The 16,257-nt window shown below is 36.4% G+C and overlaps 1 protein-coding gene across 3 annotated transcripts in view; it reads right to left on the bottom strand.

The window, feature by feature from the left end:
* RTN4 (reticulon 4) overlaps positions 1–16,257 on the bottom strand; it is a 72,498-nt gene that overhangs the window by 39,588 nt on the left and 16,653 nt on the right. Inside the window, exons 2-3 of one of the 3 annotated variants that reach the window (XM_004775671.3) lie at positions 12,819–12,875; positions 9,752–12,136 (exon numbers count right to left, since the gene is read on the bottom strand). The exons of 1 other annotated variant lie outside the window; for it this stretch is intronic. In XM_004775671.3, coding sequence (XP_004775728.1) covers positions 9,752–12,136; positions 12,819–12,875 — 2,442 coding nt within the window. The remainder of the gene's footprint in view (positions 1–9,751; positions 12,137–12,818; positions 12,876–16,257) is intronic. One more of the 3 variants, XM_004775672.3, reaches the window with a different exon arrangement.

Below are 16,257 nucleotides of genomic sequence, written 5' to 3' on the forward strand. Positions count from 1 at the left end.
CCAATTTGGCAAAACACTTGTTTTTTTCACTCCATTGTAATGTACCCATATGCATAAAACATAGACTAGAAGAATATATTCTAAAGTATTAACAATTATGTCTGAGCTGTATGATTATAAGTTTTTTCCATCTCAATAGATTTTTCTACTTCTCAAATTTGTACAATAAGCATGTATTACTGCACACTGTTTCATGTCTGTTGGTCTGACTTTATGGATGGCAGGCCCTTCAGACAAATTCTGACTATTGAAAGCACTGAAGCTCAAATAGATTAAAGCATCTATCTGCCCAACGTCATACCCTGTGATCACTGATAAAGCCAGGATTAGAACCCAGGTCTATAAGATGCTCAAAATGAAGTTCTTTCAACCACACTATATTAGTGTTCTCTTTTATGGCACATATTCACAATTATTTTCAATCTGTACTGGGCCCATAGTAAGCACTAAATAAATCCCCATTAATTTGACATTAAGTCATATTTGTTTAAATACAATCAAGTCTTCCGTTAATAACAGTCTGTCTCTAATTTAGCTATCTCATAAATTTACTAACAGATTTCCAGTTAAAGGCATTTCTACTCAATTTGTTAGATTAAGCATTTAATTTTTCAGGCTACTTAAATTTCTTATTTTTATCAGATTAACTTCTCAGTGTCATAATTAAAATCCAACTAATAATTATCAAAATGTGTCCTAAATACACTCACTAAAAATACATTTTAACTAAAACCTTAACATCTATAATGCTTTACTGAGAAATGTCAAAGGCTATATATACTACATTCTTAATGTAAGAAAAGTTTTAAATCATTAACACTATCAAAATAAAGCTCTTATTCATCAACACATATAACAAGCATATATAAATTTGCAAAGGATAATTTTCAATTCTTTACCTAGATAAATGGGCCCCTCTTAAGTTAGTCTTTCATTAAAATGGCAATACTACTTGATTATTCTTAGATACACATAGTTTAAGTATAATGAATGACCAATCAGGTTGGTGGTGGTTTACGCTCCAGCAAAACACAATCTATATTCATTTACAAACAGAAAATATTCTGTGCATTACTGGCAAACCAAGCAACCAACAAACATATTAAGCAATTACTATCATTTAAGTGATGATCTCAGTGGTTTGGAAGAGACATTATTAGAACCTTTCTTTACCAATAGCTTACCAACAACATAGATAGCAGCTCTTCAGAAGAGAGTGTTCAGTCTCCACATGCAAGCAAAAGTGTTATTTTGATACCCCTACTTATGGAAAATCATGAAAGAAAATGTACATGATAAACAATATTCTTGAATTTTAAAAAATGTCTTACATTGGTTAATGCCCCAACACAAAAGGTATATAATAAAAGAAAAGTACCTTTGCTGCCTGCTAAATTTAGGCCTAACCATGCATTCCAAAAATGGAAAACAACTGAGAAGGGGACAAAACCTAAGTTGGAATCCCAGTTCTTCACCTATTGGGAAAAAGATCTTCCTTGTGGAATTAATAAGAATATAAATAAGAAAGTTAGCCCAATGTCTGGAACACACTTCAAAAGCATTGTGCATACTATATAATTTACTGAGTAACCTTGGGAAACAAGACTAAGCCCCAAACTTAAGTACTGTCATCCATAAAATGGTTCCTTCCTTCAGATTATGAAGGACACTATATATATGAAACTGCTTCATGGTTAGAAGATTTCCTATAAATAGCGGTCTCCCATAGCCAGGTAAAATGGTAAGAATTCAGTTTCTTTTCTCAGTCTTTCAAAAGTCTCAAAAACCTCCAAAACAGAAAGAAAAAAAAAAAACTGAGAGCAAATTGAGACAAATTAATCTAACTATATTTCATATATATTCTAACTGTAACCACACTAAGTTTGGGGAAAATAAAAGGAAGAAGAGAGAAAAAAACTAATCGAAGTAACTTGTACTTGACTATATACATGCAATCTTGGAGGGTTGGGGCAGCAGATTTGCAAAATAATCCTATATTTTACTGTGTCTACTATAATCATATTAGAAAACATTCTAAAACCATTTAGAAATATCAGAGAATTAAGCAAATGAGTAAATGTACTGGTAGAGTTAGCAGCAGGGTTCTCGTTACAGAAGGAACAAACAAATATGAAATGAAGGAAGAAAGAAATAATCCTCTGGGAATGGATCAGAAAAGGAGGTATTTGTATGAATTGTGTGAACTCACAATTTCAAATACAAGTATGTGTATGTGCTTAGGTTTATTTGTATGTACTTTATGTTTGTAAGTAAGCCTTTTTTACCTCTGTCCACTGAAAGGCTAAAATGGGAAGACCTCAAGAAGGCAAGGAGTATTGGGGTCCAGCTCTTGATCTCTATTACTACTTCCAACTAAAAACAATCAGGGATCCTTCAAGAAATGATTGATTTCAGGCCAGGACAGAGTAGGCATAAGATGAGCCTACATTTTGTTATGCTAGAAAGAAGTGCTTCCTGCTCCCTCCCTAAAAAAGGATAGCTGTACATTCTTTAGCCAACTTAACAGGGTCCTTCCAAATCTGGGACAATTTACAACCAAACAAATTAAGTACAGTAATGAATTACAAACTACTAGGGGGAAAAGAGCAATTCATAAATCTGTATTGGTAATTAACTAATTAAAATCACAGAAAAGGAGGACTCTTGCTAACAGCAGAATGCCATAGACAACTGATAATTTTTCAATTCCAATGCTCCCTCCAAATTTATTATTTTGCAGCCTTCATGTTCAAGACTGAATCAAGCAAGAAACATCAACAGACATTAAATCTTTCAATTCCAATGCTCCCTCCAAATTTATTATTTTGCAGCCTTCATGTTCAAGACTGAATCAAGCAAGAATCATCAATAGACATTAAATCTAAGAAGGAATTTTGATGGGGAGCAGGATATTTGCATAGTCTTGAAACACCACCCCTCAGACTACTTATAAGCTATAAGGAAAGAAAAAAGAAAGAAATCATATAGTATAGAAATGAGGAACCACCTTAACCGGATGGTGAAAACTAACTTCATTAATGAGGGACTTATGAATAATGGGTATCTTCAGATATGATACTATGAGAGAGGTAAAGCATACTACATCATCTTCATTTGGCCAACTTAACATTATGAATCCATAATCTCAATCTAATCACTGAGAAAAAGCAGACAAATGCAAAATTTAGAATGTTCTATTAAAAAGGGAGAAAGGGAAGGAGCTATGCTCTTCAAAACTGTTAATGTCGTAATGTCGTAAGTGAAAAATATTGGAAATGTAACAGATAAAACAGAAAACAACATGACAACTAAAAGCCAATTTTGGCCCTAGATTGGATCTTGTAGAGGCCACTATACAGGACACATTATTAGGTTAAATATCACATTAGAATATGGATGGTAAATTAGAAAAAAAGTACTTTATCAATGGAAATTTTTGAAATTAATAGCTGTATTGAGGTTACATAAGAAAATATCTTTTTTGAAGAATTTAAGGATAAGACAATGTATGCAACTTACTGTCAAATGGTTCAGGAAAAATAAGGATGTATTTAGGTATCCATATCTAGTTAATTATACAAGGAGATCATAACTGATAAAGCAAATGGGAAAATGTTAATAGATTAAATTTAGATGAAGATAGTAAGACATTCTTTGCACATTTTTATTTTTGCAATTAAGTTTGATGTTACTTCCAAATAAAAGTTTTTTAAAAAGCACTGTCCTTTAAAAAAAAATTCTTCTAAATGATACTGTTGTTTATTTTAATTCTACTTAATTCTAGTCACAGAAAATTTAGCATCTAACGTATCATAAACCCTTGTTTCGCATAGATTGGTGTTTCAGTTTAGTTCCAACAAAAACCTTCACTTTGTTACCCACAACCAGTCTGCAAATCCACTATGTCCTTAGATGCAAGTAAGTAGGTTTCTACATACTGACCATAACATCCGTACACATACACCAGCCCTAAAGATACCAAAACAGAACCTCAAAAACTTTTTATCATATTTCATATAAATGAACAGGCCTATGTGTCCACTCACATTTGCTATCTGTAACTTCCATAAGATCATCTCTTCTGCAGAGGCATTCTTAATATCCCAAGGAAGAGCTAACCTCTCTGTAACCTTACTTTGTGCTGGTGAACTTCCACTTACAATCATTATATACTTATATCCCTAACCTGACATTCCTATGCCAAACTTCCATGCCATCATCTAAGGAAAGCATTTCAATTGTCATGTGGTAGTGCTTCCTATTAGTTAACTATTCTTTTTCAGAAGTTTCACTATCTTGGTCTGTACACATGTAGTATAAATGTACACAATTATCAGAATATTTTACCTTCTACCTGTTCTATTTTTTAAAATGAGTGAAAATTAAAAAATTAAAGTACCAAAAAAATCAATGTATTTTAGATAGAAATGGAAACCATAAATCTTTAGCTACAAATTTTTCGAAGTAAAGAAAGAACATATATGAAATGCTGAGCCTAGATCATCAAAACCTGCCTCTAAACAATGAAATACAGTTAAAGAAAAAAATTATGTTAATTATGACCTGAGGGAAAAAAAAACAATATTTACATTTTATTATTTTTTTAAAGATTATATTTATTTATTTGACATAGAGAGAGATCACAAGTAGGCAGAGAGGCAGGCGGGGAAGCAGGCTCCCTGCTGAGCAGGGAGCCCAATGTGGGGCCCGATCCCAGGACCCTGAGATCATGACCCAAGGCGGAAGCAGAGGCTTAACCCACTGAGCCACCCAGGCGCCCCTACATTTTATTATTAAAAATAGTTTGATAAAATGCCTTTATCAAGGGAGAAGACGAAGACTAGCATTCATTTTTTTCCTAACAAATCTTATCCAAAACTATCAGTAAGGCATCAAAGCCTACATAATAGCTTGTTCATCCTTCTTACAAATCAGTCTTTCTTCCCAAAATTAAAACTGAATTCTGCCAACAATTGTCATTTTAAGAGAACAAGGAGAATTGAATAATAAATCATCTGAGGAAATTAGCATTTTGTTATTTAGTATTTATCGATGCTTTAATATTTAACTATATATTCAGTAATATGACCCCCAAAATTTTTAGAACACACGTAAGTATATTACAATTAGGGATGGTATAAAATTTTTAGCCATCTGAGAACACAACTTCCCTAATGTTCTTGTCTCTTAATACTCTTGGTACATTTGACTTCAGTACACTTAACCATGTTTTTTTTGAAGATGGGGAAGCACTTGTACCCTTATAATATATGTTACAATGTTTAGCTATGTCCTTACCAGTTTGCTTTCACCAGCTGACTGAAAGCTGCCCGAGGGCAAGACATTGTCTTAGTCCTCATCTTCCTCCACACCTCTTCCAAAGAACTAGTACAATGCTTGGTATAAAGCACCTTAAAGCAACTATCCACTGCTTAAAAAAGATGTCTATTAAAATTAAAGTCAAAGAAACAAGTCCCAAGGACCTAATTCAATCCCTTTCTTCTTTATTTCTCTAGAAATAAAATTCCTTCTCTATAAGAAGAAAGGGATTTAAGGAAAGAAAAGGAAATTTATTTCTAGAGAGATAAAGTGGTTGTCAGTGGTACAGCCGAGACTACAACTCACATCACCGACAGTGTTTTGTTTTGTTTTTGAAGATTTTATTTATTTGAGAGAGAGAGAGATCACAAGTAGGCAGAGAAGCAGGCAGAGAGAGAGGTGAAAGCAGACTCCCGCTGAGCAAGAAAGCCGGATGCGGAACTCGATCCCAGGACCGTGAGATCATGACCTGAGCTGAAGGCAGAGGCTTAACCCACTGAGCCACCCAGGCGCCCCCACCAACAGTGTTTTTATTATACCACAGTGACTTCTCCTTTGTATGACTTCTATATCATATATATATATATGATATATATATCATATATATATATGGTGAATCCAAAGAGTTTTCTATTCACTAAGGAGCTGCTAGGACACTTAATTAAAAAAACAAAACAGGGACACCTGGGTGGCTCAGGGGGTTAAGCCTCTGCTCATGATCTCAGGGTCCTGGGACTGAGCCCCACATCCCTGCTGAGCAGAGAGCCTGCTTCCCCCTCTCTCTCCGCCTGCCTCTCTGCCTACTTGTGATCTCTCTCTCTCTGTCAAATAAATAAATAAAATCTAAAAAACAAAAACAAAAAGACTGAGCAAAAGAAGCATGAGTAACAGTTTTTTTTTTTAACAGTTTTTTTCAGAGAAGAGACTTCAATAACTATTTTGTAAAGAGAATGCTCAACCACTGTTTTTACTTCTTCAACCACCCCTACTTAGCCTTCAAAGGCACTGTCCCTTCCCTTACTTAATTCCAAACTATTAGGCTACAGTCAGTATAGGCCAAGATCCCTAGGTTTAGTAAAATCAGTCCAAGGAACTGCTGTCTCCGGAGTGCTCCAATCTACTAGGGCACTGCTAACAGTGCTGGGAAGAAATGTTGAGTAGAGAAGTGGGACTTCACAAGCTGTTATAAATCACTGCTCACATCAGTCAGTGTTTGTCTGTGGTCTTCACCCACACTATATCATTACCATGCTGCTCTGGGATTCTCACTCTTCTTTCTACCACTGTCTCCTAAACCATTTTATTGGGCTGTTTAAAAATCCTCATTCCAGAGGTGCCTGGGTGGCTCAGCTGGTTGAGATCTGACTCATGGTTTCAGCTCAGGTAGTTACCTCAGGGTTTTGAGATGGAGCTCTGTGTCCAGCTCCACGCTCAGTGCGGAATCTACTTGAGATTCTCTCTCTCCTTCTCCCTCTGCCCCTCCCACCCTGTGTCCTCTGTCTCTCCAAAATAAATAAATGTTTAAAAAAAAAAAATCCACTGTGAACTATCTCCCCTAATCTTCAACTTCTTTACTGAATATTCCTGCCAGTACCTCCTTTCACTAAAACCTGGCTCTGCCTTGATGATACCGCTTTTCCCATTAACTCTAAATGGAGGCTACTCTCTTATACCTGCATACCTGAATGACAGGAGGAGAGGTCAGACTGTTCTTAGCTCACCAATGCTGCTTCAAGATGTTCTCAGAGGTCCTGGGCAAAGTTCAAGTTACTCGGCTATGACACTCTCTATCTTTTCTTACTGCCTCAATCTACCATTCTGCCAGCTGCCCCATTTGCCCTTTTACCAAAGTCTTTTATCCCTAATTTCTAATCTTCTCCACCCCAAGTCCTGCCATTATCCTGTGTGACTTTATGAGAGCAATCCAATTTCTCAGCCTCGTGGTTTGTTTGACCTTTGCTCTAACAACCTTCACCCCATTCAACATCAGCCCTTGCCTCACTGCCAAACTTTGGCCATTATAATCCATCTGGAATTCTAAATTAAACACCCAAAAAACAAATACACATGCACAATCCTACCTTGTTTGACCATAGCCTCCAAGCATTCTGTGTTCATATTTTTATTCTTTTTACTCTTAGTTCTTAGATCTAATTTGAACCACAAGGTCTGTTACCTTCTATTCAATCATCTATCAACTCCCCCTGCTCTCTTCTTTACATTCTTCAATTTAGTTTCCACAGTCCATCACATCAAACTACTACTGTCTTCAATTCCTTTGATCTACTGTCCTTTCACTGGGCCAGGCCCCTCTAGCAAAACACAAGTATGAATCAATATAAGCATTTGCCTTCACTGAACCTACACCTAGGATGTTAGGCACAATTAAAGAAAAATCACTGTGTTATACAGACTACCCTTCAACCTTGATTAGACTCTTCATACAAAGCCTTTGTTTTCCTAGACAGACCTCTTCCACCCAAGCATGTTCCAGTTCATTCTCAGCAAATGACCTAACATATTGCTTTAAAGAATAAACATACACCATCATACACTTCCCTTAACTTCCAGCCACAAAAACTAGCAGTATCAACACCCATACTTTCCCTTCCATTAACTACAATCAATGTCTTCCAATGTTCCTTATTTATATGCCAATTCCTCTACCTGAATTCTGGATCTCATCCTGTCCCATCCCCTCCTGACTTTGTACTACCACCTTTATTTAGACTTTCCCTTCAATCTTTAGTAAAAGGAAAAGGCCCTTCTTCAGCTCTATCCTCTACCTTATTCTTGATATCATTTTTGCTCCATCTCCACAATCTTGAGGTTTTGTTTTGCTTTTGTTTTTGTTTTTGTTTTGAGAGAGAGCAAGCACAAGAGCAAATGAGCAAATGAGGGGGAAGGGCAGAGGGAGAGAGAAAAATCTCAAGCAGGCACTGAGCAAGGCTCAAATTCACCACCCTGAGATCATGACCCAAGCTGAAATCAAGAGTTGGATGCTCAACCAACTGAGCCACCCAGGCACCCCAGGATCTCAAACTTCTTAAAAACTGCCAACATTTAGGATCCATTTACTCAAGTCTCCTTCACTCCTCACCACTAGCCCTGCCCACCCACACCACCTACCACTGTTAGGCCAACACCTTCCCTACTTTTTGACAGATTCTCAATCCTCATCTTAACTAAGCTTTCTTGCCTTTGATAATGCTGACCAATTCTTCCACTTTTAAAGCTTCCCCTTTTCCTTGGTTCTCCCTAGTTGATATCCCTGGCTTTAATTACTGGGTCTGAGCCCATGATAAATACACACATACAGCCAAAGTCTCTGTCAAAAGCTTCATATATTTAATATCCACCACTTCTTGGAGGTCTCATAGGTACTTAAATACCAAAATATTCAAAACTTAATTTTTTATCTTCTCTCCTTAAACCCACTTCATTCTCTCATATCCCCAATTCAGTTTCTCATACTGCCATACATGCATTTGAAAACACAAGGAACCCAGGATTCCTGGAATCATCTATAACTTCTTTCCTTATCCTTCATGTCCATATCCAATCAAACATCAAGTCCTATGTCTCCACTCTCTTCCCACTGAGTTAATATTCATAATCTCTTCCTTCTTAAGACTATAACAACAATCTCTAACCTTGTCTCTCTGCCACTAATACCACCCATCTCCAAAACATAAGTATATTCAATAAATAGTAATCACTACACATTTTTACAGAAAACACAGCTAATTAAAAATGCTAATTAAATGCTAAGCTAATTAAAATGCTAAGAATGCTAATTAAAAAACACATGTGCAAATCACTCTACACAAATCAAGTGTGTCGGAAATGTAGCGTCAAAAGAAAAAATGACAATCCCTACTTTTCAGAAGAATTCCTAACAGCATACCTCAATTTATACTTTTCAACAAAATGTCTGCTACTCAATATGCTTAACTCTATATGTATTACTGGTAAATACAGCAGTATATTGAAATACTGGAGACATGTTACAGAAATGTGGTTTTATAAAAATTTAAAATGAAGTAATTTCTGAGAAAACCATAGTAAATACATTTTAAAATATTTTGTTTTAATACCTCTTGCTCTTCATGCTATGAGCAAATAATGAAGGAAAAGACAGAAATACATGAGGCTGATTCTAATAAAATCTTCTAGTTCCATAGTATAATACAAAAAGGAGCAGTGAGTAATTGTGTGGAAAAAAAGTTACACGCAAGGGCAAGTAAAGAGTACAAGAGGAGTTAAAAAAAAAAAAAAAAGCACTAAAACTTCTGAGACCGTAGAAAAAAATTCTTATCAATGTGATATATTAGAGACTATAAATGTAATATACTACAGAAAATGCAGTGGAATGTTCCATGATAAGTCAAAAGGTGGCAAGAAAGTACAAAACAATGTATGGACTGATTACCTGAAGTTTTACTCAGCTCTGCTGAAAATATAGCAGATGGTGATCTGTTCTCTTGCTCTGTATCAGAAGGGGTTTTTTTCTCAGCTTCTTTCACAAGAACTGTGGGTTTGACTATACTGCCTATTTCTGTTTGAGTGGCCAAAGGAGAAACATCTGGAGGCAGTAAGGGCACCTTCGAAATATCAGACCTATCTTTGAAGGGTTCATCTGGGACATGGACTTTATCTTCCTTTTTAGGTTGTACATTCTTCAAAGAAAGGTCATGAGGTAACTCTGAGCCAGGTAATGACCCAGCTTCATCCTGGACATTAGCAATCTCATATTTGTGGGATACTTCTAGATCAGTATATTCCCCGGTTAATTTAGGAGAAGAATCAGTTTTAGAACTGACAAATGTAGGGAACTCATCTATAATCTCAATTGGAGATGAATCTGAAAATGTTTCACTCTCCCTTACTTTTGCTTCCTTAGCAATAAATACACCGTCATCAGAATAAACTGCAGTACTGAGTTCCTTCATCTGCAAAGGAATTTTCTCCTTTTGGGCCAGTGCTGAAACTTCGGGAGATAAGGCATCTTTTGTGGTATCTAAATTGGGCTGAAAAGATTCCAAATACGGCTTTCCCCCCTCAGGTGGTCGTGAAGCACTGAGTTTTTCCTTAGTTTCATGTTCCATCACTGACTGAGAAGCGTCCGTGAGATGTTCGTTCGCAAGTATCACAGCTTCATCTTGTTTTGGTGGAACTTCAGGTATTGAATCATCACTAAATAAGTCCACCGGTTCGGAATCAGGTGAAGAATCCTCAACTAACTCAGAATGATCAGCCACTGGCTGTGCAACTTTTGCTATTTCTGAGTAATCGGAAGATGGTTCAGTAGAGAGCTTTGTTTCTTTAATTAAATCACATGCGATAGATATATAAGGAGTTTCTGTTTCTTGAACAGCTACGTTAGTACTTTCAGGCTCTTTCATTTCTTCCTTTATTCCTGATACACTTTTTAGGGATACATTCATGGCCTCTTCATACGGTGGGGGATTTTCCGGCTCAGGTTTTCTGCTTTCATACTTAGCAGAAGGAGGAGCTTCTAGCTGGGATGAACTGGGCTGCGAGGCAGGAGCAGCAGCACCAGCACCGGGAACTTGAGAATTTAATGGTGCTTCCATAACAATGTCAGGCAACACCGGTGAAGGAGTGGCTTCAGATTCTTCAAAAGATGGGCAAAGCTGAGACGCCACAGGGTAGAGCGTCTCCTGCAGGGCTTCTGATGTTTGAACCAAGTCCATTTTTGTTTCAAAAGCAATCTTTGTACCTGTAGCTTCATTCAATTCACTTTCACACGCTTCCTGTACTAAGTCTGGGGTTAGACCTTCAGCCATGTTTGCCACTACTTCCCCAGTCACCTTTGACACACTGTCTGTTGTGACATAATCGGCCTCAGAATCCTGAGTGGCTACAAGGAAAGGGTTTGATGTTTTGGTACTAAAATTCTTCTCTGTTACAATCTGGGCCTTTTTTTCTTCTATCTTTTTTTCATCTGTCTTATTTTCTGAAGTATGATCTTCCAACAAAGGAAAGATGTTTGTTGAAAGGTTTTCAGTTGCTGTTGGGTTAAAAGGAGAACATGTGATATATGCTCCTGAACCATCTTTTACAGCTTCTGGTGTACTGGGAAAAGAAGTATCATCATTACTGCTTTCACTATCTTTTTCATGATTTGTTTGCTCAGGGCTATCAGCAAAACATTTCTTATCCGCTTTACTCTCCAACTTGCTCTCTACATTACCTCCATCACTATCTTGCTTATGAGTGTCTTTTACATCCCAAACTCGCTCAAATGGTTTGAAGTCTGCATATTCTTCCCTCATAGGAGCTTCTGCTGCAATTCCCTTTTCAATGAAACTGTCCTTTGTTTTTTCTGGAGACATAACTTTGTCCTCCTCTTTAACTGATTTATTAGTAAGGGCTATGGGTAACTCTTGTTGATTACAAAGGCTGTTATTACTAACTAATTCTTCTTTCTCATCTTCATTCTCTTCCCTAGGATTTGCTACTATTATGGCAGATTCTGCTTTTGGAGAGCCACTGAATGATAATCTCATTTCTGAGTATTCCAATTGTGAAAACTCGGCTAAATCTCTGTCTACAAATGGATTTTTTGCATTCTCTGTGAACTCTTTAGAAGCTTCAGTTGAGGTTTCTTGAAGTGTTCCTTCGGTGCGTGATACTGGTAAATTACCAAGATATTCATGTTCTTTAAAAGAAGCAGCTGAGAGGGGAGACAGAGAAGGAAGAGAAGCAGCAGTTTCAAGCAGGACAGATGGAAAATCCTCTTGACCAGCGGAAACAGTGTTACCTGGCTGCTCCTTCAAGTCCATAATTTTTTCTGTGACCATGGACAGAAAGGAAAGTTAGAGAATGCCAGTGTTCTCAGAGTTAATGCAAGTTTTATGACAGATTCAAAATACGGTTAGTAAAGAGTTAATGTTAACTAAAATTAAATGTTAATAACAAATAATCAAGTAGTCTTGAATCATTACTGAAAAAAATTAAAGCTATTGTCAATAAAACATGCATGGCTACAGAGCCAATTATATGCTATGAAAAGGCAAAAATTGAGTCTCTGAGGAAAAAAATCTCAAGTATAATCAATTGAGAAAAGCTACTTCTAACAAGTTTTAGAGGAAGACAAAAAAGAATTTGAGAAGAGTTTGACAGTGCAGAAAAGACACCAAATAATTAAATTTTAAAGAGTGGCATTCATTTCTATGAAAGCCTTTCAGCTATAAGTGCATTTGAAAAAAAGGACTAGTCAATATATAAATATAAATCAGGGGTCCAAGAATTCCATATATATATATATATATATATATCTCCAATTTATTGGTTCCGTCCATTTCTCTCTTGGACATACATATAAAATATAAATTTCAACTTTTTCAATAGACAAACATTCTTGGAACCATGCTAATTTTTAGTAAACTCAAACCACTCTGTACAGAATTAATAAAACTAAAGAGTTAAGGTTAGAATACACAGAGGATAAAAGGCTAGCAGAAAGAACTTGCCTGCAGAGGAGTGTATCACAGGCTCATATGCAGCAGGAAGAGCAAAAAGTGTCTCATCTGAAAAACAAATAGAATATAACCTCAGCAGAAATAAAGACAGAGTTTGAAGGAGACTAAAGGTAAGAGGAGCAAGCAAGGGTTCAGTTTGTAATGAGTTAACACAAAACTTTTACAAAGAAAAAGCCAAGATGGAAAAGAAAAAGTAGTACTATCAGTAGTACCATTAATTCAGATTATCATATATATTACAAAGATGATTAAATCATATCCACAGAACCTATCATTTCTCAAGAGGCAATAACATGTTTATGTTAAAGAAATTTCATAAACCAAAGTGATTTTAAGATACTATTTTTCTCAGTTAATACATGCCATCCAAACTTTTATTCACATTTTCGGATAAGTAAATTTTTTTGCCCTAATCAAGGCCAAAATTTTTAAAAATGCATTTGAATAAAATTAATAATTACTTTTGCTTAATCCTTTTTTATTAGCATATGTCCAGCTTAGAAGAACACTTTCAGAAAATCATGCATATGTTCTTATACTCCAGGCTATCTCTAAAGGAAAACATTCCAATTGTCACTGTACACTAGTCTGTGAGGATATTAGTGCTATGTACCACTGTTCAAATTGCAAAGAAAACATTAATTGTCATTAGGAGGATAATTATTATCATCAGTCTTGTTTTGTTTAAAATTAACATTGAAGGATACCTGTTATTCTTTCTTTTTTTTTTTTTTCTTTTTTTGAGAGAGAGTGAGAGACCAAGAAAGAGAGCATGCACACATGATCAGGGAAAAGGGCAGAGGGAGAGGAAGAATCTTAAGCATGCTCCACACTCAACACAGAGCCTAAAGTGGATCTCATAACCCTGAGATCATGACCTGAGCCAAAAATCATGAATCCAATGCTGAATCCACTGAGCCATCCAGGCATCCCAAGGGATACTTGTTATTCTAAGTGTTTTACATGCAGGAAAATGCTTTTCTTGTAAGTGGAATTAATATCCCCCATTTTACAGGTTAAAAACAACCTGTAATTGTTGCGAGGTCATTAGGATTACAGGAGGTCATGATAGCAGGACCACAGTCTGATAGGGTTAGTGCCTTTATAAGAAAAGACACTAAAGAGCTTGCTCATGTCTGTGTGACAACACTTCCTCCTTGTCCTCGCTCCTCCTCTCCCTCTCTTGGAGCAACATTAAGAAGCCATGTGAGTGAGTGCACAGTGAGATGGCAGAGATAAGCAAAGAAAAGAGGTCTCAGAATGAAACCTACCCTGACTAAATCTTGATCTTAGACTCTCCAGCCTCCACAACTGTGAGAAATAAATTTCTGTTGGTTAAGCCACCCAGTCTATGGTATTTTGATGTGGCAGCCCGAGTCAACTAATAAACTACATATTGGCATATTAAGCTTGCACAATGTCACTTTATAGCTGCAGGTGGAAGATCCTGAGCTAAAGGTCCTCTATGGTTTACACTAGAGAAAGGGCTCTAGCAAAAGACAATTTGAAATAGCTTGAGTGTAGAGGACCTAATAAATCTGGACATTTCTTTTCTTTTCTTTTTTAAGATTTATTTATTTATTTATTTGACAAAGATCACAAGTAGGGGGAGCAGGTTCCCTGCTGAGCAGAGAGCCCAATGCAGGGCTCAATTCCAGGATCCTGAGACCATGACCTGAGCTGAAGGTGGAGGCTTAACCCAGTGAGCCACCCACCCAGGTGCCCCTAAATCTGGACATTTCTATCTGGAAGGACAACCTAGGCAAGGCTGATCAATAGAAAAAAATAGAGATGTGGCTATCATGAACATGGACATGTCTCCCAAAGTCATCCCCCTTGGTGAATAAGAGTTAAATTCACAATGTCATATAAATTTTAGATAAATCCATACTGGGCATGATACTGTATCTGAAGGATTCTCAGACTATGTAAGGAGGGGAAAATCCATGGTATACATTTAAAAAGGTTTTCTATAACTAGAACAATAGGTTGGATGGGCAAATCAGTAAGTCAAACCACCTTATGAGATTTTATAACACATACACATGTGTATACACCTTTTTTTTTTTTTTAAGATTTTATTTATACAAGAGAGAGAGAGCATGTGGGCAGAGGGATTGGGGAGCAGAGGGAGAGGGTCAAGCAGACACTGCACTGGGCTCTGAGCCTGATGTGGAGCTTGATCTCAGAATCCCGAGATCATGATGTGAGCGAAAATCAAGAGTTGGAGGTTCAACAGACTGAGCCACCCAAACGCCCCAGTGTGTACACACTTCCAAAAGACAACTTACTATGTGATCGTCTTTAATACAGTTTCTCTTTTGTAAGATGAGAGAACCTGAGAATTCCTTTCAGTTAAAATAATGTATTATAATCTTACACAAAACTGAGATTTGGGGATCAAAGAGCAGAACCAAATAATTACACAGGTGCTCCATTTAAATTAAAGGTAGCAACTCCTTAACAAAATGGCTGTTTTTTCATCTATTTAATATAATTAAAAATTACTAATGCAGAGGCCAGTCTTCTTCAAAAGTGAACTCGAAACATGTTACTGTTAAAATTAGAGGGAAAACAAACTACAATCAAAATTGTGCCAAAAATTTATTTTTAAACATGTATCCTTATTCCTATCTAATACCAGACACTCTCCTAGTGGAAACTATATTCCTGGCACTTGGCCAAATGAGAACATTTACAAATTGGTATTTCAAATATTCACTGAATTTTGAAAAAAGAAAAATCACAAATTGAGAATCAGTCCAAAATGAACTGTGAAATAAGTATTGCATTTCAAAAAGCACTTAGAGAAAAAACAAAAACAAAACAAAAACAGAAGAAGTCACTACCACTTGGCCCTCAAGAAGAATTGCTCTGACTTCTCATAAAGTGATCATAGGATCAAGCTGTCTGGGTTCAAATCCCAGATTCATCAGTTAAAACTGTGTGACTTTGAGAAAAATACTATTTGTCCCTTCTGTGCCTCATTTGTAAAGTAAGTATAGTAACAGTACCTCTTCAAAATGTTGCCAGGGAGAAAGGGGGAAGAATTAGAAACAACCTGCTCTAAGTCACAGAGCTAGGAAGCCAGAGAGCATGGATATAAACATGTCTAACTCTCAAGTTCATGTGTTTTATCTTTTGGAGGGATTAGTTTATGCATAAATGCAACCAGTGTAAATTCTTCTTTATCAGCCCCTCAAGTTTGATTTCCTGAATTAAGGTAAATTGTGATCCAGCAAATACCCTGTTAATTATCTGAAATATTTGGTTATTTGCTTCTACTTTACCAATATAATAATATTTATAGAGATAGTAATGCTAGCCAGGCACATTTATTTCAGATGCTCTTTCAATGCTCAAACCACTCCATAAAGTTAGGTCCTCCTGTTATCCTCATTTCAGAAATAAAGAAAGAGGCATAAAAAGG

The sequence above is a fragment of the Mustela putorius genome, unplaced genomic scaffold (assembly GCF_011764305.1).
Source record: "Mustela putorius furo isolate JIRA1106 unplaced genomic scaffold, ASM1176430v1.1 tig00000224_pilon_pilon_pilon, whole genome shotgun sequence".
Taxonomy (NCBI): Eukaryota; Metazoa; Chordata; class Mammalia; order Carnivora; family Mustelidae; genus Mustela; species Mustela putorius.